General features: G+C 36.4%; 1 protein-coding gene across 1 annotated transcript in view; it reads right to left on the bottom strand.

Annotated features, from left to right (window-relative positions):
* SOX5 (SRY-box transcription factor 5) overlaps window positions 1-25,870 on the bottom strand; it is a 741,525-nt gene that overhangs the window by 490,267 nt on the left and 225,388 nt on the right. The window contains exon 2 of the mRNA XM_042781780.1: window positions 19,112-19,343. Within this exon, the coding sequence (XP_042637714.1) occupies window positions 19,112-19,343 (232 nt within the window). The remainder of the gene's footprint in view (window positions 1-19,111; window positions 19,344-25,870) is intronic.

Raw genomic sequence — 25,870 nt, 5'->3', positions numbered from 1 at the left:
CCTACTTCCGTAGTGATACTGCCTCGGAAACCCAAGGAGGGGTCGCTATGAGTCGGGGCCGACTCGACAGCAAATAACAACAACTAACAACAACAAAGATATCATCAAAGAGAACACCCATTTTTCAAGTATTTTGTTTACTGTGGGCTTCTAGTCCCAAAATAAGCTTTCTCTTCCATTCCATATTTCTTTTAGTTGTGGCTGCCTGACCCTTAGGCTGTCCCCATGGCTCTAAGTCAGGGGATGATACTGAAGTTTGCTAGGGAACATTCCTCTTATTTTTTCACATGTTGCTGTTTCACACCAGAAATGATTAGATCTGTTCTCCATGTATGCTTATATCTAACTCTTCAAATTACTCAATTTGTATGCTGAGAACATAATCTGAGAAGCTAGCCTATATGAAAAAGAACACTGCATCAGAATTGGAGGAAAACTCATTAACAACCTGCAATAAGCAGCTGACACAAGCTTACTTGCTGAAAGTGAAGAGGACCTGAAGCATTTAGTAAAGAAGATCAAAGACTACAGCCTTCAGTATGAGTTACATTTCATCACAAAGAAAACAAAAATCCTCACAACTTGACCGATAAGCAACATGATTATAAATGGGGAAAAGATTGAAGTTGTAAAAGATTTCATTTTACTTGGTTCCACGACTAACACCCATGAGAAGCAGTAGTCATGAAATCAAATGACATATTGCATTGGGTAAATCTGCTGCAAAGACCTCTCTAAATTGTTAAAAAGCAAAGATGTCACTTTGAAGAATAAGGTGTGTCTGACACAAGCCATGGTATTTTCAATCACCTCATATGCATGTAAAATCTGGAAGATGAATAAGGTAGATGGTAGAAGAGTGAATGTCTTTGAATTATGGTATTGATGATAAATATTATATATACTATGGACTGCCAGAAGAATAAATCTATGTTAGAAGAACAGCCAGAATGGTCCTTAGAAGCAAGTATCTTACTTGATATATATCCCCATTGTAAGGATGTACCCTGCTAATATCTTAACACAGAATTAAGCTCTAGAGAAGGAATATTTCTATTTGGGTGGCTCAGCCACTTTTGAGATTAAAATGAACACTCTGGAATTGATTCCTAGAAAAACATATAAGTCTAGGGATTTCAAGAATTTCATAAAGCTTATTGTTATAGATTAAATTGTGTCCCCCTATCCCAAATGAGTTTTGGAAAACTAATGCTTATACTTGTAGATGTAATCATCTTTGAAAACAGGGTTTTTGATGTTAATTTGATCATACTAGTGTAGGATGGGGAGCTCTGGTAGCATAGTGGCTAAGACACTTGCCTGCTAACCAGACGGCTGGCGGTTCAAACCCACCAGCCACTCCTCGGAAGGAAGGTTGGGCAATCCTACTTCCGTAGTGATACTGCCTTGGAAACCCAAGGAGGGGTCGCTATGAGTCGGGTTTGACTCAACGGCACATAACAACAACAACAAGTGTAGGATGGGTTCTAAATGTAATCATTTCTGAGCTACAGAAAGAGCAGATTAGATAAGGACACACACATAGGGGAAAGACAGATGCCATGTGAGGATCATCTACATGAAATACCAAGAAACCCAGAACTTCCAGAGCTATCGACAAGAAGGGAATCCACACAGCCGAGACCCTGATTTGGAGTTTTAGCCTCATAACTGTGAGAAAATAAATTTCTGTTCTTTAAAGCCACCCACTTGTTATATTTTTGATGAAGACAATCATCCTACAATTCTTAGAGTTATTTAACATGCAGGATAAACAGCTTTGCCCTAGAGGTTAGTGAGGAAGCATCTCACGGAGTTACACTTAGGGATGGAGAAGGACTTACATTTCGATCCAGAGACACAGGGGAATGGACATCCACATTATCACATTTTAAAGCTCTGTTTGCTCCTTCCCTATGTTCAAATTCCTATTCAACATTTTAGGATAGAAAATATATATCCCTACACAGTTTCTAAAGTCTCTGGCTGTTGGAAATGATTTGCTCTTAGCTATTAACAAACATATTAGTTGCTAAAATCTACCCAGTGGCACTGTAGAAGAAAGACCTGGTAATAAGCTTCTGTAAGACTTGTTGTTGTTATGTGCTGCTGAGTCGGACCGACTCATAGCGACCCCTCCTTGGGTTTCCTAGGCGATATCACTATGGAAGTAGATTGCCCAACCTTCCTTCCAAAGAATGGCTGGTGGGTTTGAACCGCCAGCCTTCTGGTTAGCAGTCAAATGCCTTAAGCACTATGCTACCAGAGCTCCTAAACCAAACTCACTGCCGTGGAGTAGGACCTGACTCATATTGACCCCTCCTTGGATTTCCGAGGAGGTATCACTATGGAAGTAGATTGTTCCACCTTCCTTCCTAGGAGTTGCTGGTGGGTTTGAACCGCCAGCCTTCTGGTTAGCAGTCGAGTGTCTTAGGCACTATGCCATCAGAGCTCCCTATAAGACTATAGCTAAGAAAATCCTGTGGAGTGTAGTTCTACTCTGAAGTAAATGTAGTCACCATGAGTTAGAATTGACTTCAGGGAATGGGTTTGTTTTTATGTTTGTTAGTTTGTTGTAATACAGTTTCTACACATAGAAGTTAGAAAACATAACTGCTACAGGCTGGCAGAAGGGTGATGCAAATTAATCTTATGACATTATCTCTCTCTCTCTCTCTTTAATAAAGAAATAAAAAGAATCCAAGGAATGAAGCAATAACTGGTAAACTCAGGTAAAGTGGTGTAATTTGGGCACCTTTAGATAAGGCATATGCCTCTCACTAGTTTCCTTGAGCCATCACTTCCCTGACTAGTGGGAAAGAACAACTATCTGAGTAATATTCCCCCCGTATCTTTTCACCACCAATCAACTCTTTTTGTTGTTGTTGTTATGTGCCATTGAGTCGGACCCGACTCATAGCAACCCCTCCTTGGGTTGCCGAGGCAGTGTCACTACGGAAGTAGATTGCCCCATCTTCCTTCCAAGCAGTGGGTGATGGGTTTGAACTGCCAGCCTTCTGCTTAGCAGTCAAGTGCTTTAGGCACTACGATACCAGAGCTCCCTAATCAACTCTTATTGAATGTATAAAAGTTAACTGCTACTTAAATGCACAGGTGATTTGTAGAATTAGAATCATTGTTCTTGTTAGTTGCCATCAAGTTGATTTCATTCCATGGTGACCCCATGTGGACAGAGTACAACTGCACATCATAACATTTTCAAGGCTGTGACCTTAAGGAAGTAGATGGCCAGGCCTTTCTCCTAAGGTACTTCTGGCTGGGTTCAGACAGCCAACCTTTCAGTTAGTAGTGGAGCACCACCCAGGGAAGCCTATTTGCATACTAGGAACTAATAAAAAATTAAAATGAAATGATAGCCAAAAAAAAAAAAAAGAATCCTAATTCTAATGTATAAAGATGACATGTTATTTTTTGTATATGAGATTAAATAAAATCATATTATTCTACCCAAAGTGACCACATGATTTGATTAAAACTTATGTCTTGCTGTTTTATTTTAAAAATATATTTTTTTCTATAATAATTTTTTAAAATGCTATGACCTAGCCCAAAATGCCTAAATGGTATTAGAAGGAGAGAGAGAGAGAGAGACTGACTGAGAGACTTAAGTACCATCTCTCTTCTAGGCAGCAATTTCCCCAGATGAAGAGGTCACCAGTGTTTAACAGTGTGCTGCCATGTTAATTTAGTATGACAAGATAAAGCAGTAATCTCTGCTCGAGGAGGCTATAAACCGCCTGCTATCCGGGGACATGCTCAAGTCGATTTGCCCTGTATATCACTTTATACAATTGCCATGACAAAGCCACCAGAGTTCTCACATATAAATCTCTCTATCCCTCTTCCTTTAGCCCCCTTCTTCTCTTTCACTCCCTCCCGATTTCTTTTTCCCTGATTCTTGTACAGGTAGCCCACATCCACTCAGTACTAATCTCTGAAAACTTAATGCTCTGCACATGACAAGGGACACACAATACACACCCCTCTCGCAACCACTCCGCCAAGTCCCCCAATTTAAGAGAAGATGTTCAGGGAATTAGATAATCCATTTATCCCACTTGCATCAGCTTTTATATTTCAATCTGTCATGTTAAGTTGTCAGGGAGAATGATTAAACTGATGTTTCACGACTTGAGATTTACTTTCCTAGGAATGATAGTTTTCAAAGCTTGTCTTACTAAGTTCTGCTTAAAGATTATCCCTAGGAAAGCTGATGTATCTTTACTGGTCTAAGTCTAGTAATAAAACTATAAAGTGTTTTAGTAAGAACATTATGGAGATATTCAGAGTTCTAAACATAAGAATGTAAAACTGAATAAAATTTGGATTTTTAAAAAATGTCAACTGTGTAGTTCTTTCTGCATGAAGCAAAAAACACCATATGTAAAAAGGGGAAAAACCATGTTTCTATCTATGTAAAACAAAAATAATTATAGACTCACTAAAGAGGGCATAAGCAAATAGGGAGAGTTTATAGGATAGGAAATAAAAATGGATCATATGAAACATACTAGGAAAATGGCAAGTCAAAATTTTATCCATTAAAATGGATACAGAGATATGTTTATTTAATAGAGAATTTATAGTTCGATACATACGTTTTTGCTGGGTGTGTCTGTTTTAGATGCAACATGTCAGATTTCTGGCAGGCTGAACTGTTCAATTATTAAGAATCCACTTGTTTTGTGCCTCTTCTCCACATCACAATGTTTTTACATCACCTGAAGCTTGCCTTAAGAGGTCTGTCTGGTGGTGTAGTGGTTGAGGCATTTGGCTTCTAATCAAAAGATCAGTGGTTTGAACCCACCAGCTGCTGCGGAACAAAGATCAGGCTGTCTGCTTCCATAATGATTTATAGCCTTGGAAACGCAACAGGGGTCACTATGAGTCAGAATTGACTCAATGGCAGTGAGTTTTTCAGTTTGAAAGCTTGCCTGGCAGGAGAATAGGAGAGTGGTCTAAGAACCAAAAATCAGTAAACACAGACTGAATCCTTCACTGTGCCCTCCAAAACTTTTGAATTCGAATAGGAATTTTAAAATGAATTTGAACATAAAAAACAAAGTGCATGTGCTTATAAAACTATAGCAATAAATGAGCTTCATTACCCATGTCCTAAAATAACATCATTTTGTAGCCCTTAGTTTGCTCTGTTGGAAATTCAAGCAATTTAAAAATATATTCTCTACCAAAATATTGTTCTTTTTTGTGTTGCTGTGTTGATATTCTTGTTTTCCTCTGGTAAACTATTTGGAGAAGTGGTAATATATGAGGATACAAAAAAATGTGTATGATCTACCAGACAGATTTGGAGAGCTACTGGGCTGAAAAGTATTAGAAATATGAGGGAAGGGTAATTCATGTTAACTTAATATTCACTATATGACAAGCCCTGTGCTGGATAATTATCTTACTTAATAATTATTTCAGATACTTATGAGTTAATTATCATTACTCCAACATGGAGTTGAAATTTATAGTTCGAGACTGTTACGTGAGTTCAGGCTTTAAAAACATCCATTCAACTATTTTTGAAGTACTTGCTGTCTGTACCAGACTCCAGGAACACAGTGGTGAACAAGATAGGTGTGTAACTCCAAGGGGACCTTACAGCTTTCTGCTTTAAATGAGATTGTATCTTAAGTTCAAATGAATTACATCCAAGAATAATGACAGAGTTTACTGGTAAGACTGCTGAGACACTTAAAATGAGAGAGAAATGTGGGTAATATTCCTCTCTTGTTGTTGTTGTTATGTGCTGTCGAGTCAGACCTGATTCATAGTGACCCCTCCTTGGGTTTCTGAGGTAGTATCACTATGCAAGTAGATTGCCCAATCTTCCTTCCGAGGAGTGGCTGGTGGGTTTTAACTGACAGCCTTCTGGTTACCAGTAAAATGCCTTAGGCACTACAGTACCAGAACTCCTAATATTCCTCTAGGTTACAAAAATGAAAACATAACTATTTGGACACCAAAATAAAACACCATCTTTTGCTCTGGTAATTCACAGGAAATAGTTAATAGAAAAACCTACTCCAGAACCATACCATTTAAGTGGTCAGGCACTTCTCAAAACCACTTACAGTAATTCTATTATTTAATCCTCAAAACACACGTGCATATTGGGAAGTTCTATTATTATCCTCATTTTCAGATGAGAAAACTAAAGTACAGAGATGCCACAAAACACACAAAATCACATAACTCCTAAGATGAGGAACTATGATTGGAAACCAAGCATTTTGAGCATGAACGTTCTGAGCTCTTTACCACTACATTACAAATCCCATAATCTAGTAAGAATGCTGTTCTGCCTTGGCTTGGGTAGAATGTTTTGTGGTAGTGGAGGTGGTTCCAGTGAGCAACATTTATGATCATTGAACCTGTCATAAGTATCTGCTTAAAAGACAGTTTCCCAGGGTTGAATAATGACCCTCTTTTAAACAATTAAGACCACAGAAATTTCTAATGACAAGAAATTGATCTTTTTTACATGCTTTTGTCATTTCAAAAATATGTTCTTGCGCTTACTTAAATTTATAATTGAATAATCCATCATTTAATACAATGTAGCAATTTTTTCCATAAATCACAAAAACGTATTTCTTTTGGTATTTAGTTAACTAGTAATTGACTTTATCTGAGTGCCTACTATATTCTGGGCACTGGAATGCTTTACATGGATTAACGTCTTTAAAATCACAAGGATCTTCTAGTTAGATGGTATCATCACCTCCATTTTACAGATGGCAAAAAGAAGGTGCAGAAAATTTCGGTAACTTGACCAATCCCACGTAGACATCACACTAGAGCTTGAAATTTACTCAGAATTTTGTCATTAAGCATCATGTATGTAATCACTGAACTATGCCAACTCCCCTATAGCCAGAACACAAATTAATACTAATTATTAAGTAAAAACATTTGCAAGTAATTCTTTGGAATCCTATATATTGCCCAGAAGCCTACCTGTAATTTATAGTACACATTCTGTAATAATTCAATACCTTGAACAATTTAAAGCCAATTAGGAAGATAAAAATCAGGTTATCTCCACTTAAGGTAGAATAAATAATCAAGTAAAAGCTGTTCTATCTGCATTCTCCACAGGTATTTCTATTGACTTTTAAATTGTTTATTCTGATAAACTAGAAAAAATGATTTAAATCTTTGAGTGGAAAGGCAGTTAGCACAGTAATTAACTGCGTGGCTTCTAAAGTCATGAATGCAACTCTGCCACTTACTTATTAGGCAAATCATTTTAACTGGCCAAGACTGTGTCTATCCCTAAAGTGGGGATAATCACAATTGCTGAACTCATTGAGTAGATGTAAACCAAAAAAAAAAAAAAAAAACCCATTGTAATCAAGTTGGTTCCAACTCATCATGACCCTATAGGACAGAGTAGAACTGCTCCACAGAGTTTCCAAGGCTGTAAATCTTTACAGAAACAGATTGCCTCATCTTTTTCCCATGGAGCAATTGGTGGGTTCAAACTTTGCACCTTCTGGTTAGCAGTCTGCAGTGCAGTGAATTACTTGGTATGGCTTTTCTAGCTATGTTCTTTATAACTCCCACCAGATTACTGGGTGGGACCATGCAAATAAGGTGTGTAGAACACTGATATTGGGGTTGGTTAGTTTCGTCACTCTACCAGACTTAAAATGAGCCTTCCTAGAGGCAAAAGAGGGGATCTCACTACCATCAAGATAGGAGTTGGAGGTAGAATGGAGCCCATCCTTGGACCCAAGATCCCTGCACTGGTCCTCCTCAGCAATAAGATGTCCAGCTGAGAGACAGCAGCAGTGGAGCCAAGAGGCACAAGACAGAGCGGCAGGCTTACCTGGCCCACGGGGCAAGGAAACTGAGTGCTCTTGGGCAGCAGGCTTGCTAGTGGAGTGGGATGCACAAAGGTGTACTTATTAGTAGAGCCAAAAGAGCTCTGTAACACTTGCCCGAGCAGGGCAGAGGCCATGCCAAGAGGCCAAGGGCCAGAGAGGTGTGCCTGAGTGCACAGCAGAGGGGAGACTGACCTGATCGAAGAACTGTTTCATGAGCCTGTTCCTGAACCTCAGTTGTAGCCCATTACTTCCCTAATAAACCCTTATAATCTTGACTACTCTCTCCATTGCAAGGAATTATAGAACCCAGTAGAGAAGTAGTAAGTGCCATGGAAGGGCCAGCTGGTGTTAGAATTGGCAAAAAGATTGGAGGGTGGAGACATGTCTGGCCTCATAGGAATAAGCTTTGGGGCACTGATGGTGATTCTGTCTCCCTCTTGTGAAGTTAGAGGTCAGAAGATGCCGCCTCCATGTCCTTTTTGCACAGCCCAATGCTTTAACCACAGTGCCACCAGAGCTCTTTGAGTAGATATAGGATTTACCGATAAATATATGGTAACTGGTACACAGAAAACACTGAAGTATTGTACATTATTAATTATTAGGTACCTTCTTCTACAGAGCATGGCTGTTTGAAGCTTCCCATATTTAAGTTGTAACTACCAGACTGTAAGTATACTGTAAGATATATTCACACAAGACTTTTATAGTTGCTGCTTATGTTCTGCTGATGACTCTGGGGAAATCAGAATCTCAGACACACAAGAAGCATAGTCTATGACTCCTGTCCCCTAGTGTGCAAAGCATGCCAGCCACTGCCAGAAAGTCTGAAGATAGATACTAGTAACAGCCTAGGAATGCCCCCTTCTCTAGGATGTATGTTACATAGAAAGAAGGATCCAGTAGTAGCAGAAGAGGCAGTTTACAGGCTTCTCAAAGCAAAACCAAACTCACTGCCATCAACCTGACTTATAGCAACCCCTCCTTGAGTTTCTGAGACAGTATCTCTATGGAAATAGATTGCCCAGTCTTCCTTCCAGGGGGTGGCTGGTGGGTTTGAACTACCAGCCTTCTGGTTAGCAGTCAAATGCCTTAGGCACTACCTAATAAGTTAGTGCTATTTTTTTGTTATTCATTGATAAAGGTTTTAGATTTTTACATGATATCTATTTTATCCAAAACCAAAAACCAAACTCACTGCCAACGAGTCAGTTCAGACTCACAGAGACTCCCACTGGGTTTTTCAGGCAGTAAGTCTTTACAGAAGTAGATTGCCCCATCTTACTTCCATGGAGTGGCTGGTGGGTTTGTACTGCCAACCTTCTGGTTAGCAGTCAAATGCCTTAGGCACTGTGCCACCATACCATACATGTTCATAAATACAAAGCTACTTGATGATACAGTTGGAGCTATACTCCTGTCTTTTTCATTTCCTATCCCTATTTTAAATTTTGTTATTGACCCTTAGAATATTATTTTGTAGTTTAGGAATATCAACAGACAAGATCAACTGTTTTTGTTTTTTTTTTTTTTTCAAGACAGGTTGGATTTCCAAAGGCTAAGAACAGACACTGAAGTAAGCACTGCTTCTCTGTATAATGATAACATTGTCTACCCTGCTGCCACACAAGCAGCCTTGACTAAATCAGACACACAATCCTGTCAGATGTGTTCATTTACTTTATCGTGTGATGTCACTGTCACAGAGCTAGCCAAGGTTATCCTCCTTATACTCACACCTCATCTGCTCCCATGGATCATTCCTAAATGTGGTTTATGGAGGGTGGGGAAAAAACACTTTGCCTTGTACAAAAGATATACATAACCAAATGGACCTACTACAGTCGTCAACATAAGTTAGCTTTTTATTTACTTTCCACTTCAAATACCTAACAATATGATCCCCATCTGCTAGAATAGATAAACAAATAAAAAAATCTACTTTCTAAAACAAAAGCTAAGAAATAAAAATGGCACATGGTGATCGAAACTGGTAGCATAATGAAATGCCTTTCCATGCCAGCTTTAATGTCAATTAAAAATATGGCCAACTCAGACCCTTTGGACAAAGCAAAGGATGTAAATACACCTAATGCTTTTAAATATGGTATTAGTGTTCTAAACATTCTAAGTTCAAACTGTTATTCTTAAGGACTCTTTTCTCTTTAAAGTGCTTGGTCTCTTTTCCTCCTAATCTTCCTTAGATTTTCTATACTGTAGAATTCTCTTTTTTTAAGTTAGTCCATCAAAACTCTGATATTTTTCATGGTCTATTATTTTGAAAGTGAAAACTATGAGTCTAATTGCCAAAATATGTTTATAAGAGAAATTATAATGAAAATTCCATACTTCCTTACAATATTTTTATGACTCCACTTTCATAAGATCCAAATGAAATGCTAATGTTTACTCTTCTTAACGAGACAGCCATTCAAAAAACTCTTCTACTTTTCAGTGTAATGGGTAGCTGTATCTAATTGATACAGCCAAATGGAAATATGGGGAGGGCATTATTCAAAATCTTTTGGAGTCTCATTGACAACTGAGTTCCTGAGACTTACAAATTTCATTCCAATCCTAGAAATTAGGTTCCAACAGTGCAATAGTCCTATATCTTTTTAATTCCTTTCAAAGACCATTCTTTGCGAGTGTAAAATAAGAAATAATGACAAATATATTGCTATAATCACACATATTAAGTTAATACAATAACATCAACATCACAATTACTTTCTAGTTACATAAATTATTTCTATTCTATATCAGTTATTTTTACCAATCTCCATAACATCTCAAATTTAAGGAATTTTAAGACAAAAAAAAATAATGGTATTAAAGAAAGAACTAAGAACTGATTGAAAATAGTGGCAGATGTTAAATAATTTTAAAAGTAACATATACATATAGGACATAGTTGTTGTTGTTATGTGCTGTCCAGTCAGACCTGACTCATAGTGACCCCTCCTTGGGTTTCCGAGGCAGTATCACTACGGAAGTAGATTGCCTCATCTTTCTTCCGATAAAGGACATAGGTATCTGTGAAAGCTCTAGTCCTAAATTTTCTAATTCACTGATAAGTATAATTTTGCAAAATAATCTGAGACTCAACATAGGGTTCTAACTCATACTTTGCCAAGTAAGAGCATTACAAACAAAATGATCATTTTCTATCTATATTGCATCATGAAAGAAAAGTCCAAGAACAAAATCTCAGAACAGAAGAAATTTAGTGAAGTCTGTCATAAAGCAAACTGAATTTTATTAATCATATGCAGTAAAAGAAAAACAAAACATAGGCTGATGGAAAGAAGGACTCTTTTTTTTGTCTCCCAAGAGACAACATATGTAAATAAAAATGAAGTATATATCAGAGTACAATGGTGCTGATTCTCCTACTCTGTTGAGCTCCACAAGAGGAACCATTAAGAATGATTTCTGATAGATGTAAGCTGAACGAAAGAGGAAGAATTGAAAATAAAACATCTAAGTACAGAATGAAGTTTGATTCCCAAACTTTATAATTTTCAACTTCCAAATACAAATGATCCCTTTACGCACGTAACAAGTAATGTATGAAAGTAACCAATGAGATAAAGATAACCGCCTTTCATGTAATGAAATCAGGAACACCATTCAAATCAGTTTCCAACACTGCTTCTTAGTGTCCTTGTTATTTCCAGTAACCCAGCCAAGTATTTCATCATTCTTTCTACTGTATTCAAGGTGGTCACTCAGATAAAGAAAGAAAGGAAACATTTAAAATCCAATAGCTAAAGTAATTGTCTTTATCCTGTTAATATGAGATGCATATATTTTTTACTAACTTCTCCACATTTTACATTAAGACCTTTTCAGTGCATTATGTGTTCAATATTTTCCTCCATTATTTTTTCTTATACTGTTATTTTTTTATTAGTTATTTCATATTTATGGCAAAAGCAATTTTATATGCAAATATAAAGATCTTGCATTAATACTAACTGATACAGTGTGTGTGTGTGTGTGTGTGTGTGTATTTTCTTGTAATTATTTTTATTATTGAGGCATCTAGTAGTTCTTTTCTGTGAAACTATATCGAATTAATGTATTTTTGATTGCCTAAGTGAGTATCTTTCAACTGTGACTCTCTTAAAACTTGCCATCTGTATTGGGGTTGTAATATTTTATCATACATTGGAGCAATTTTTGTGCTTATCACAACTCCTGTCAAATATAGAAAGTTACTTGAGGAAAGAGATTGTTTCTTACTCATTTTTATATCTCTGTTGGTAAGTATTCATTGGACTTGAACCTTACTTCAACATCCCTATGAAATGAACTCTATTAAATTTCAACAGGCCAAATCTTAAAGCAAATATATTTTCCTCCACTACAGCATCATCAGATCTTCTCCCATCATTGCATAGCACTATGTGGGGATGCTAACATTAGATCTTCATTAGGTGTCTAAACTGTCTCACAACTCTCACATAGTCTTTTTTGTTCATGTAAGAGTATACACATTAATTTCTCAAGGCCCTGTTAACTTTAAACTCAACAATAGTACTTCAAATCTTGTTAGTGTTATATGAATCAAGGTTTTCTATACTCACTATTAGACCCCTCCTCACCCCGGAATGAATGGAACCATACAGCAATAGACAAAATGATCTATTGGACAACTTATCCAGCAGCTTTGATGGACCCTACCTGATTGTTTTTCACATGTTCCCATTCTTGCTAGCCTTGGGGGTAATTTTCTGAAACAATGCAAGTACTATGAAGATTGAACCACTTATATTCCAACACTAGCCTGGGATAATATCTGTATAAACAGCTTCAAGTGATATTTTGTGACAACATTTAAAAAATAATGTTTGTAACAATGTAATTTCGTTGTATGATAAATAGCAATTTAGCATTAAAAAAAATAATACAAACTTGTCACTATTTTCACCTTGTTTCAATGGAATTGGCCTTGTTCAGAAAAGCAAGCCTATCTCTTACAGAAACAGCAGTTTATAGATAAACTGTGTGAAATCAGGTATGTATGTGTGTGTGGAATTATTCTGCCTACTATCATAATTTCATACTGCCACATTGAATATATGGCTTCCAAACTTACTTTATCTGGATCTTTCTGAGTCTATTCTCCATGCTATTAAACTGAGTACATTCCACATAGTTCAAAGTCATTACACTTTTGTCTAGCGTATAGCAGACTGCTCTCCCTAAACAATAAAATTCTCATTATTAGAACTGGCACAATAACCACACTGGTGTTAACAACAGTGTGCATTATATCACTTCAATAACTTATGCTAAGTTTGATTCAAAAAGGTATACCAGAAATGTAAAAGTCTATAGAACTGCCACACAAAAATAGGAATTTTTACCATTCTATAATTAAGGGCTTATTTGGTTATTTATTTTTGTGTAACACATGAATTTTCTCTTTTCTTTCTTATATTTTCTAGGCAGTACTTCACATATAACATTATCCTAGTCAAACACTGAAAACACATAACTAACAGGCTGTTAGACTGTAAGCAAAATTTATACAAAGGATATTTTAAGACACAGCTATAATGTAGCAATTAAAATTATTTTGGGTAAATAAAGAATTCCAGGAGCTAACAGAGAGCCTAGGCAAGTGAAAGTCTCTCTATCACATGCATTGAAATGTAAAAGCTTATAAAATGAATTCCTTCAGCATTTAAGGTTAGATTTCATATGCTGGAATCTTGCTATAATGTTATATTTGGCTTCCTAGCTCTACATCTACCAAAGATGAACTCATAAAGATGCTTTTTTCTTCTTTTGATGAACTTCAGGAAGGTGCTCATTTATACTTAATGTTGTTTTATGGTAAGCAAGGGTCCTGTAATGTACATTGATATTAAAATATATCAAATTATTAAACCCAAGACTCTATATACTTGGAGTTCTTTAACAATACTAGGAAATATATCAATATAACTAATAAATGAAATATTGAAATATAACATATTTCCAAATCTAATATATTTTTAAATTTTAAACACACTGTATTTCATTATAAAATTTCATTATCTCTAAAATGAGCAACCTCAACATCTTTTTAAATGATTATAATATTTTAATAAATAAATATATATTTTTAGAAACAATCAGTGGAGGCAGCTACTTAACAGAGACACAAAACTGTTAACACAAGAGACATAGAGCATCAAAAGGGTGTTTGGCTTTTTATTTTAAAAAGAAAACAAAAATACAACTGATTGTTCAGTAACCACAGGTGGTTAAGACTTTCATTTCACATCACATTTGACACTGAAACAACAATCTAACCAACCGAAGTAGCACACAACCAGACAGAAAATTATTGCCAAAACAGCCAAGCATAGGGTTCCTTGATGGTGATACTTGATTTCTGTTCAGAAGTATCTACACCCTTCTGGTACACATAAATGCTCACGTTTACTGACATGAGGGCATGTTCTGGATAGTCCTTTGACATTATCAAATAACTCCATCTATATTAGAATTATAATTAATAATGAGCCAGAAATGGTAGATTCTTGCTTGTCTCTGATACTCTGAAGTGACTGATTCCAAACTTTTGTAAGAAAAAGAGGGGGATATTTGACCTCCTGTAAGAATAAAGCTGAAGACAGCCTTTCCACTCATGTCAGAATCAAACCTTCACATCTGCTAACTGAAATCTGAACAGGATCAAATGTTGCTATTACTTGCTTGGCAAAGTTATGAGAGCATCAAAGGAATCAACAGAATCAGTCTTTTTCATAGACTTAAGAAAAATTTGTGCCTCAACTTCATACTGATTAGAAATATTGCTGTATTTGATGACCCATATATAATTGTTTTAGGACAGTTTATCCTTATTGCACTCCGAACAGTGAGTAAAATCTTCCAGAAATAGAGGGACTTGTAGCTTTCATATAGTTACAGCTGTTTGGGAACTGCTCTCAGTTAGGCACTTAGTTTCTTTTTCTGAAATACTGAGCGAATAAACACAACCTCAAAAAGGAAAAATTATCACCTTATCTAATCGAATCCTGGTCCTTAACACTTGTAAATCCATAATATAAACAAGGAAAAAGGAATTTTCAAAATCTTTCCAGGGCAAAAGTCATGATGTATGCTCTGCTGGTATAGTGCCTAAGGCATTTGACTGCTAACCAGAAGGCCGGTGGTTCAAACCCACCAGCTACACCTCAGAAGGAAGGTTGGGCAATCTACTTCTGTAGTGAAAGCAGCTCAGAAGCCAAAGGAGGGGTCACTATGAGTCGGATCAAACTTAACACCAGTGAGTACTTTAGGAAACGTTTCCCAAATTAAGTTTTATGCTGTTATCATCTCTCTGTAATTTAAAGCCAGAATTATAGGGGTCATTCAGTTTTACTTAGGCTTTGACCTGTGAGGCAATATAATATCCAGAACTCCCAACATCTCCTTTCTTTATTTGAGAATGGAAAATGAATGACACACAGAAATAGACAATGAAATATATCTTTCTTTTTTCTTAAATTGAACTCTATGAAATAAAGACTAGGAAACATCTTCTCTGTTTTCAACGAGATTGAATAAGAGTAAAATAGAGAATGTATTTCCCTACTGAAATAAAGGAACTATTATGTGACTATGACAATAGCCTAGTATCCAAAAAAAGGGAGAAAGTATTCCTATTGAATAATAATACAATAAACATATTCAGTCATTTTAATAAATGGGTAAAATATCTTAATCAGCTTAATAATTAAATATGACTAGCATTATATACCTCTTATTTTCTGAATATACTATTTTAGGAGGTTTTATTTTAGTTCCAAATTAGTCAGCATGAATTAGTCTCTTTAACAACTTTACCCAAACTATATTGTTATTTACTCATTCATATAAACTCAGTCATTTAGTCAAAAATCATGAATTGTCAATTTTTTGCTAGGCACTAGAAATACAAATATCCAGATGGTTGTGCCTTCAAGGAGAAATACAGTGTATAAGAAAGCAGATATATAAACATGTAAGTTATGGACACCAGTAGAAAAGATATAAACAAGTGTCATGGAAAAAAGAATAATAAAGCAATCATTATAGCTTGAGAAGTCTGTGAAAATATTTTCTATGAAGCAATTTTTAAACCTAGGCTTGTTGGAGAAACATGACTGCCCCAAAAAAGATGAAATATGAAAATACAGTTCACCGGGTGCCAGAATACAGTTGGGTCATTCAAAAGTCATCTAGTATGTTCGAGAACATATAGGAACAATTTGGCATAACTGGAGCATTGGGTCCATAGCAGAACAAGACACTGAAGAGAGAACACTAAAGCTATAGCTTGGTGATAGTCTGCATAGGATTTTATGCCAATATAAGTAGTTTTGGACTAAATCCAATAGAGAAAAAGACTGCATATAAATTTTGAAGAAAGGTGAGCAATCCAACTAATTTCTCAGGGAAACTAGTGTAAGCTGAAGGAAAGATTAGAAAGGGTGTAAATTTGCAATCATATAGATACTCTTCCAACCATCTACTCAAGAGATTAAAGGCAGCTGGAATCATGAAACATTTGAGGCAGAAACAAATTTAGAAACCCACTAGACATGTAGTATGAAGAAGTATTAATGATGACATTAAAACTAAAGTGAATCATTTTTCTCCAGTGTATTAACTTCTCCAATATCAGACCTATTTAAAATTCTGATGAAAACCATAATCTTCATGAGATATGCTCATATATGCAGGATTTTCTATTTGTTTTCAGGAGATCCATAGCCCTCCAGTTAAGAACTTCTGCTCTAGATGGAGGCCCTTGAGGAAAGAGATTGTTTTCTCAAATCTACTTCCAACATGCTCATCAAAACCTTGGTACACAGTAACCAATTAATTGAATTCTCCACTAAAATCTAACTAGTTTTATTTTTGCTAATTACCTGTATTGCAGCCTCCCCTCATGTCAACTAAAATATGTAATTTAGTACACTTTTCTCATATATATTCTTGTGTATACTTAAAATAATTTCTCTTTCAAATCAGTATGTTTATACTGATAACACTATCCCAGAAAAACCTAATCAAGGTGCATTCTCAGTAGTGTACTCTTTGAGAGAAGAAAACAGTCAAAATATTGAGCAGGGAAAAGGTTTTAACAGTGGTGTGCAATGTCAAATGGAGAGGGTAACCTCCTCACACTTATCTTTCCCTTTTCTTTTTACATTTTTATTGAGATGAAGCCAAGAGCTACATCATTGTTACTTAACTAAAATGAAATCATAATGGAAGGAAAGAGAGGAATTATGTATACTATTACTCAGCTTGCAAAATAACAGATAATCAGAAAACAAAATATGTCTCTGCTCTCTTATGGAAAAACAGCATTATATAAGGTTTATGAGTTTGGGATTCCAAAGCCAGACTGCCTGGGTTGACTTGGTTTCCATTTCATAGCTGTGTTCTGAAGGATGTTATTTGACCTCTCTGTGACCCATTTTCCCATCTATAAATTGGGATTTAACACATCATTTAATTATTATGAAGGTTAAATGAGTTAATATATGTAAAGTATTTATAACACCACCTCCCATATATAGGCAGTGATACATATCTGTTAGGTAAATCATTATTCTTTTTTTTTTTTTTTTAAATTGCGATCTGGGTGAAAATTTACAGAGCAAATTCACTTTCCATACACTTTGTCTCATGACATTTACTACAATTTACCCCAATGCAACAGTTCCCCTCCCACTTCCTCCCAATAGTTACCTCTTCCTTGTGTCCATCCCTCCAGGCACCCCTGCCCCCTGAGCTGTCTCCCTGTGCATAAACAGCCCTTCTTTCTCCCATGATTATTCTCTCCAAGGAGTGTATCTATCTCAGGTAAATGTTCAATTCCTATGCCTGTCTTTTGTTTGGCTGGAAGCCACAGGTATGGGTTCAATTCCAGACCTGAAGGGCAGCTAGGGGCCATAGTCTCAGTGGTTCCACAGGCTCTCTCAGACCAGCAAACCTGTCCCCTTTTTAAATCATTATTCTTAGTAGAAAAATTTTGGCATGTAGGCAAATGTCCCAAGAAATTTTGATCTAAAAGGCTAGAATGGTTAACTGGAGTATTTAAATCTAATATGAAAAAGAATAGTGTCTATTCTACACCTACAGGAATATATCTGATTCACCTTGTTGATTTAATTCTATATACATGAATTAAACATGTTAAACATGTGACATAATAGCATGAACAAGTGGGCATATTTCAGTACTAAACACATTTATGATATATAATAATTTCCCAGAGAAAGAAAAAAAAATTGATTCAACAGAACCACAGCCATTTTTGAAGGTATGAGAAGGTGTGATGAAACATTCCTATGTTGGTGAAAATGTGGTTCAAATTAACAACACTGGTAGCCTTGAAGAAGAAAAATGTGACATCCAACCCAAGCAGCCATGGTGAAAACGTGAAGGTGACTTTACTAGCAGATAAGTACCAGCTATCTTTCAACATGCTGATTCTATCGCTCTTAAGTTCCTAAGGAAAACCTCAAAGCCATACTGTGTGTGTGTACTGGTTAAGCTTCAAAGACATTATCCTGCTTTTTCCCTTCTCACTTGGGAAACCACAGCTTCCTAATCTTCTGCTGATTCCAGGATGAGAGTCTAGAACCATTGTCCTGGATTGCACATTCTGGAAGAGGGTGCACCAAGAAATTACTGACTTGTCAAAACAAGTGTGAATGGGATTGAATTAGAGATTAGTGCTGTCACTTTAGAAAACTATAGGCTCTATGGAACTCTTTTCTGCAGAATCCTAAGTACTTTAAGGAAGACTGGAATTAAATATTGTGTGAAAAAAAATAGGAAACGATTGATTTATCATGGTAGAAATGTTCAAATTATGTTGTTGTAACTGTATGTGGAAAAACCTTTATGAGGCACAGTATGACATCTAACTTTCAGGCTGACAAATTTTAAATGTGTTATTTTAACATTATCCTTACTTTTCATACAGCTTTCCCTTTGAATTACATTTTAAGTATCTCAAGAGCAGGATTCTTAAAAATAAAAAAGAAACATAGGGAAAAAAAGGAAATATTATATTTTATACTTCCTACTGGAAACAATTTATAAAGAATTCTAAGATGCCAGGAGTGAATTTTGTGTATGACTACTAAGTAGATGTTAATTATAAGGCAACGGACTGAAGCCAAACTATAAGAGGAGTACACTGGTCAAAAAGTAAGTGTAGGCACAATGGACCATGAGAAACCTACCATTGTATTGTGCTGAGAAGTGGGAGTCCTATGGCCACAAGACTCTTGCGTCAGCAGAGAAACTGGCTGAAATTCCTCAGAGTGAGGCTTGTTGGGAAAACTCACATGCAAGGGAAGGTGAAAGGCTGGGAGCCCGTCACTCTCCTCTTCTTCCACTTTCTGTCTGCTTGTCACCATGGCTACCTCTCCATCTGCTTCCCCATACGGAGAGGCTGGCCGCTTGGAAGACATCCTGGAAGGAACAAAAGAGGAGAAAATAATGAAACCTCCACATAAATCCTTAATGCCGTCATTGTGTGGTTAGGGGCCATTGTAACAGAAATGCCTTTTTGTGCTGGCAGAGAGCAGGAAACCATCCAAATACCACTGCAAAGCACACACAATCAGAAACAATGGCCAAGCAGGTAGCAACAGAACAGTGCTTGTTTGTTGTGAGAATAATACACTAATATAGCACTCTCTTGTATTCTGGCTTCTTAAACAAGAAGATTCACCTAAGAACACTGCATAATGAAAGACAATTCTATTTTACTGGAAAGAAAAATACCCATCTAGTTTTACACTTTGATAGACTTTATTGAAGATAGAACATCTATGAATAGCAAATAATGTTGGCAGTTGAAAGAAGGGAACTAAAATTTCTTTCATCAAAGAATAAACTAACTAACTAAATGATTACAATTATAACACATTTGCATTTTATTAAAAGTAAGATCACGTGAAATGTAGAAATTTTTGTTACATGCAAGTCTCAGAACAACTGACAAGAGTTTGATATTTGTTTAAACTTATTAAGAATTTAATAAATGTTGTAATCACTGTTAATCTTGAAAAATTTGAGAATTCACTTTCTGTTACCTACAACATCACTTAATTTTGACATTTAAGTTTTAATGTAAAAGTTGCAAGCTAGTAAAAATGGTGAGAAGGTAAAAGTATTTCAATTCCATTTTCACAATCCTACAAAAGACTATTTACATGTGAATTCTCAGAACAGTTATTCCTCTCTAGAATGCTTAAATAAAGAGGAGAAAAACACAGGGATGTTTTGTTTTGATGAACTAAGGCCTACATGACAATGGGCTTAGATAACTGAATAAGAATTTAAGCATATTTTCGTACTTGATTCTGATTCAGAATATTATCAGAAGTTAAAAATATGTGGCACATATTTTTATTTAAATAGAAACTTTATTTTCCTTTCATGAAAAGTTTTACATAAAAGAAGAAATGAGTTAAAATGTTTCATTAAAAGCAAAACTCTCTTGTAATATTTATAACTTGCTTTACCTTGAAAAAACTGCACTTTTTGCTCAATAAACAAGAGGATTTACAGAATCATCCACACTTATTCTAGACCAGAGGGATGGGAGAGACAATTATTTCTACTTCCTTTATATATTTATCATTAATTTTTTAATTTAAAATGTGTTCCCCAAAGAGATGCCTCTAATCAGTGTTGTATTTATTATATGTTAAATTACACTTTTCTTAGTGTTAGAAGTTTCAAAGGAAAAGTGTATTCTAAAACTGAAAATAATATATTAAAAAACAAAAAGCAATGGAAACAAGAGCTTTGAAATCAAATAGGTATGAATTAAAATACAGATTCTGTCATTTATTAGATTTGCAATTTAATCTCTATGTCTCAACTTATTTATTTTTAAAATAAAATACAATAGCTACCTCAAAAAGCTGTTTGAGGAGTAGCTGTACACCATTTGAAAAATAATAGGTAGAGTACCTAACACAACATACACTTAATAAATAATAGTTGACGTTTGATTAGCAAACATTAAAATGACAGTGTCACCTACCCACCCCTGCAAAAATAAATAAAACACCAAAATGAAGAAATAAAACTGCCTTATATGAATTAAACTTTAAAACCAACAAGGGAACGCAAGTCTCCCAGTAGAGAAATATGCACTGGTGCGGTGCCTAAGGCATTTGACTGCTAACCAGAAGACTGGAGGTTCAAACTCACCAGCCACGCCTCGAAGGGAAGATTGGGTGATCAACTTCCATAGTGATGCCACCTCAGAAACCTGAGGAGGGGTTGCCATGAGAGAGATCCAATTTGACAGCAGTGAGTTTTGAGTAATGATATTTGACAATTAACTGATTAAATATTTTAAACAGTGTTCACATAGAAATGTTCATAGGAAGAAGGGTTGATTAGCTGAAAAACAGGGAAAGAGTAAAAATGTTGGCAGCTACCATGTAAGCATGTCTGAAGAAGTAGATTTGGCCATCATATTTGAAGGATGTTTTAACTATTTCTTAATCCATTATCAAGGTCTAGTGCTTGGTATATGCTAAGAATGGAGAGAAACATAAAAGGCTGTAGCTAACAGAGGAAGATTTGATGTCACAGTGGCTAAAGCATTTGGCTGCTAACCAAAAGATCAGCTGTTCAAACCCACCAGCCACTCCACAGGAGAAAGATGAGGCCTCTATAAAGATTTACAGCCTTGGTAACCCTATGGGGCAGTTCTACTCTGTCTTATAGGGCCATTATGAGTCGAATTCAACTCAAAGGCACTCGGTGAAAGCTAATCTCACTGGCAGCATCATACCCATCACCAAAATGATATATCAAACTGTATATAATAAATCTTATCCTGGAGAGAGATCTTGGCTGAAAGCAGAGAATAACAGAAAGATGTTTACCTGTGTTTTACTACTATGCAAAGGCATTCGACTGTGTGGATCATAACAAATTAAGGATAACATTGTGAAGAATGGGAATTCTAGAACACTTAATTGTGCACAAGAGGAATCTGTATATAAACCAAGAATCAGTCCTTCAAAGAGAACAAGGGGATAATACATGGATTAAAATCAGGAAAGTTATGTTTCAAGGTTCTATCCTTCCACCATACTTATTTAAGCTCTATGCTAAGCAAATAATCTGAGAAGGTGGATTACATGAAAAGAACGTGGCATCAGGATTGAAGGAAAACTCATTAACAACTGGAGATATGCAGGTGACACAAGCTCGCTTGTTGAAAGTGAAGAAGACTTGAAGCATTTACTGATGAAGATCAGAAACTACAGCCTTCATTATGGATGAGATCTCAACATAAAGCAAAAATCTTCATAACTTGACTAATAAGAAACATTATGATAAATGGAGAAAAGATTGAAGTTGTCAAGGATTTCATTTTACTTGGACCCACAGTCAACATGCATGGAAGCAGCAGTCAAGAAATCAAATGACTATTATACTGGGCAGATCAGCTGCAAAAGACCTCCTTTAATTTTGGGGGAATAAAGATGTTAAGTTGAAGACTAAGGTACATCTGGTGCAAAGCATTGTTTTTTCAATAGCCTCATATGCATATAAAAGATGGACAATGAATAAGGAAGATGTAGGTAGAATTGATGCATTTGAATTGTGGTGTTGGTGAAGAATACTGAAAACACCTGGTACTGCCAGAATAATGAACAAATCTGTCTCAGAAGTGCTTCCAAAATGAGAATGAGATGAGAATGGCCAGACTTCATTTCTCATACTCTGGTCATGTTTTAAGAAGACAACAGTCCCTGGAGAAGGATATCATGCTAGGTAAAGTAGAAGGTCAGTGAAAAAGGGGAAGACTCTTACCAAGATGGAATGACACAGTGGCTGCAATGATGGGCTCAAGCATAGCAACTATTGTGAAGATGGCACAGAACCAGGCAATATTTCTCTCTTGTACAAAGGTTCACTATGAATCAGAACCAATTCAATGGCAACTAACAACAATGACGCTGGCAATTTTAAACTGCCACTATTCTGAGTCCAGTTCTGCAAGCAAATTTCTGATTCTCATATAGAAAATTGGCTTACAGTACAGACATGAAGTATTTAAGGTCTTTGTGAGGTGATTCATCAGAGTAAATCAATGAAGGGACTTAATTATTTCCTCATTTCACATGTAGCTTGATTAAAGGAGATCACACATTTATTATACAAACCTTATTGTTTTATGGTTTCGATAGTTATTATCACTCTTCCTGGAATTGATAAATTGGTATGCTGATGTCTACCTTAGCCTCATGTGCAGTCTCTCAGTGTCTGAAAACTCCAGGTTACTGACAAGTGCCATTCTCTGGGTCATCAAAGTAAAAAGTCAGATCAGCTAAGTTAATGCTTTTTTTTTTTTTTTTTTAATTGTGATCTGGGTGAATGTTTACAAAGGAAATTCACTTTCCATACAGCTGTTCACATATACTTTATCTCATGACATTGACTACAATTTACCCCAATGCAACAGCTCCCTTCCCACTTCCTCCTGATAGTTATCTCTTCTCTGTGTCCATCCCTCCACACACTCCTGCCCCCTAAGCTGTTTCCCTGTGCAAAAACAGTCCTTCTTTCTCCCATGAGTGTTCTCTCCAAGGAGTGTATCCGCCTCAGGTAAATGTTCACCTCATATGCCTATCTTTTGTTTGGCTGGAAGCCACAGGTGTAGGTTCAATTCCAGATGTGAAGGGCAGCTAGGGGCCATAGTCTCAGTGGTTCCACCAGGCTCTATCACACCAGCAAACCTGCCCCCACCATTTTTTCTTTTCCCAAGATTTTTTTTGTTCCACATTGTTTTCCCTCTCTATCCAGGATCTCCTACATGGATCCCCCTCCGAGTGGTTGACAGTTGCAGCTGGGCACCACCTAGTTCTTCTGGTCTTATAGTCGTATAGGCTGTGGATAACATGGTGTACCAGTCACTAAGACTAATTGTTTCCATGAATCTTTGGTTTTCTTCATTTTTCTTTGCTCTGGACAAGGAGAGACCCATTGTTGCATCTAGGTGGCTGCTTGCAAGCTTTTAAGATTCCAGTCGCTACTCACCAAAGTAGGAGGTAGAACAATATTTTGTGTAGTATGTTATGCCAGTTGAGCTTGATGTCCTCTCTGACTATGGTCCTGAGCCTACTCGCTCCCTCTGGGTAGCTGGCTGTGACAAGAAGTGACTACAACCTTGTCCCTTGTCAGCTCTACTATACACCTGGGAATTCTTATAGAACGTACAAATACACTTGTAGAAACACTCTCTGCCAACCCTATACATGGTCTTGGGTATACTCCCCACTACATAGGCATACTTAATAGTTCAGCCTCTCCACCCATGTATCCACCTGTATACCCATGTTTGCCTTCACTGATAATGCAGTACTGTATGTGCAAAAGGGTTCATTTTTGTTGTCTGCACCTCCCATGTACCTCTCTAGGTTCTTCCTCTTCCTCAATGCCACCATGTTGACCACTCACATTTGGTACATTGCCCTTCTCTTCACCCAAATCAATACTTATCTCTACCCATCTAACAGTGTTCCCTCCTCTCTCCTCCCCTCCTACTCCCCCCACCCCCGGTAACCAACAAAGAAAATTTCCTTCCATAGATAAACTTTCCTTGACTTTTACAATAATGGACTAATACGATATTTGTCCTTCTGTGACTGACTTATTTCATTCAGCATAATGTCCTCCAAGTTCATCCACATTATGAGGTGTTTTGCAGATTCTACGTTATTCTTTAGGGTTGCAAAGTATTCCATTGTGTGTATGTACCATATTTTGGTTATCCATTCCTCAGTTGATGGACACCTAAGTTGTTTCCATTTTTTGCTATTGTAAACAGTACTGTGATGAACATGGGTGTGCATATATTTGTTCTTGTCATGGCTCTCACTTCTGTAGGATGTATACCTAGTAATGGAATTGCTGGGTCAAATGGTATTTCTAATTCCAGCTTTTTAAGGAATTGCCATACTGCTTTCCACAGTGGTTGTACCATTTTACAGTCCCACAAGCAGTGTATGAGAGTCCCAATCTCTCCGCATCCTCATCAGCATTTGCTATTTTCTGTCTTGTTGAACTTTGCTACTAGTGCTGGAGCAAGATGGTATCTCATTGTTGTTTTGATTTTCATCTCTCTAATGGCTAATGATCTTGAGTATTTCCTTCATATGTTTGTTGGCCACTTGAATATCCTCCTTGGTGAAGTGTCAATTCATATCTTCTGCCCATTTTTTAATTGGACTATTTGTCTTTTTGTTATTGAGGTGTTGGAGTTTTCTATAAATTCTAGAGATAAGCCATTTGTCAGATATGTCCTTGCCAAATTTTTTTTTTTTTTTTCTCAATTTGTACGTTCTCTTTCAACTCTTTTGGAGAAGTCTTTGGAAGCACATAAAAATTTTATTTTGAGAAGGTCCCATTCATTTAGTTTCTCTTTTGCTCTTTGTGCATTTTGGGTTATGCTTGACAGACTATTTATGCCATATATTAGGGCCCCTAAATTTTCCCCTAGTTTCTCCTTGAGGGACTTCATAGTTTCAGGTTTCACAATTAAGTCTTGATCCATCTGGAGTTAGTTTTTATGTATGGTGTGAGGTACAGATCTTGTTTCATTTCTCTGCAAATGGATATCCAGTTTTGCCAGCACCATTTATTAAACATTCTCTTTCCCATTTAATGGATGTTGGCCCTTTGCCAGAGATCAGCTGACCATAGGTTGATGGTTCTATTTCTGTGTTCTCAATTCTATTTATTTGGTCTATGTGTCTGTTACTGTACCAATACCAGCCAGTTTTGACTACTGTGGCTGTATAGTAGGTTTTGAGATCCGGCAGTGTGAGACCTTCTACTGTGTTCTTCTTCTTCTTCTTCTTCAATGGTGCTTTGCTTATCCAAGGTCTCTTTCCTTTCAATATAAAGTTAGTGATTGGTTTTTCCATAATCTTAAAAACATGTTGATGGGATCTGGATTG

This window comes from Orycteropus afer, unplaced genomic scaffold, assembly GCF_000298275.1.
Source record: "Orycteropus afer afer isolate SDZICR_OR568_19922 unplaced genomic scaffold, OryAfe1.0 scaffold00171, whole genome shotgun sequence".
Taxonomy (NCBI): domain Eukaryota; kingdom Metazoa; phylum Chordata; class Mammalia; order Tubulidentata; family Orycteropodidae; genus Orycteropus; species Orycteropus afer.
The sequence above is the reverse complement of the archived record's forward strand: the minus strand, read 5'-3'. Positions and strand labels throughout refer to the sequence as shown.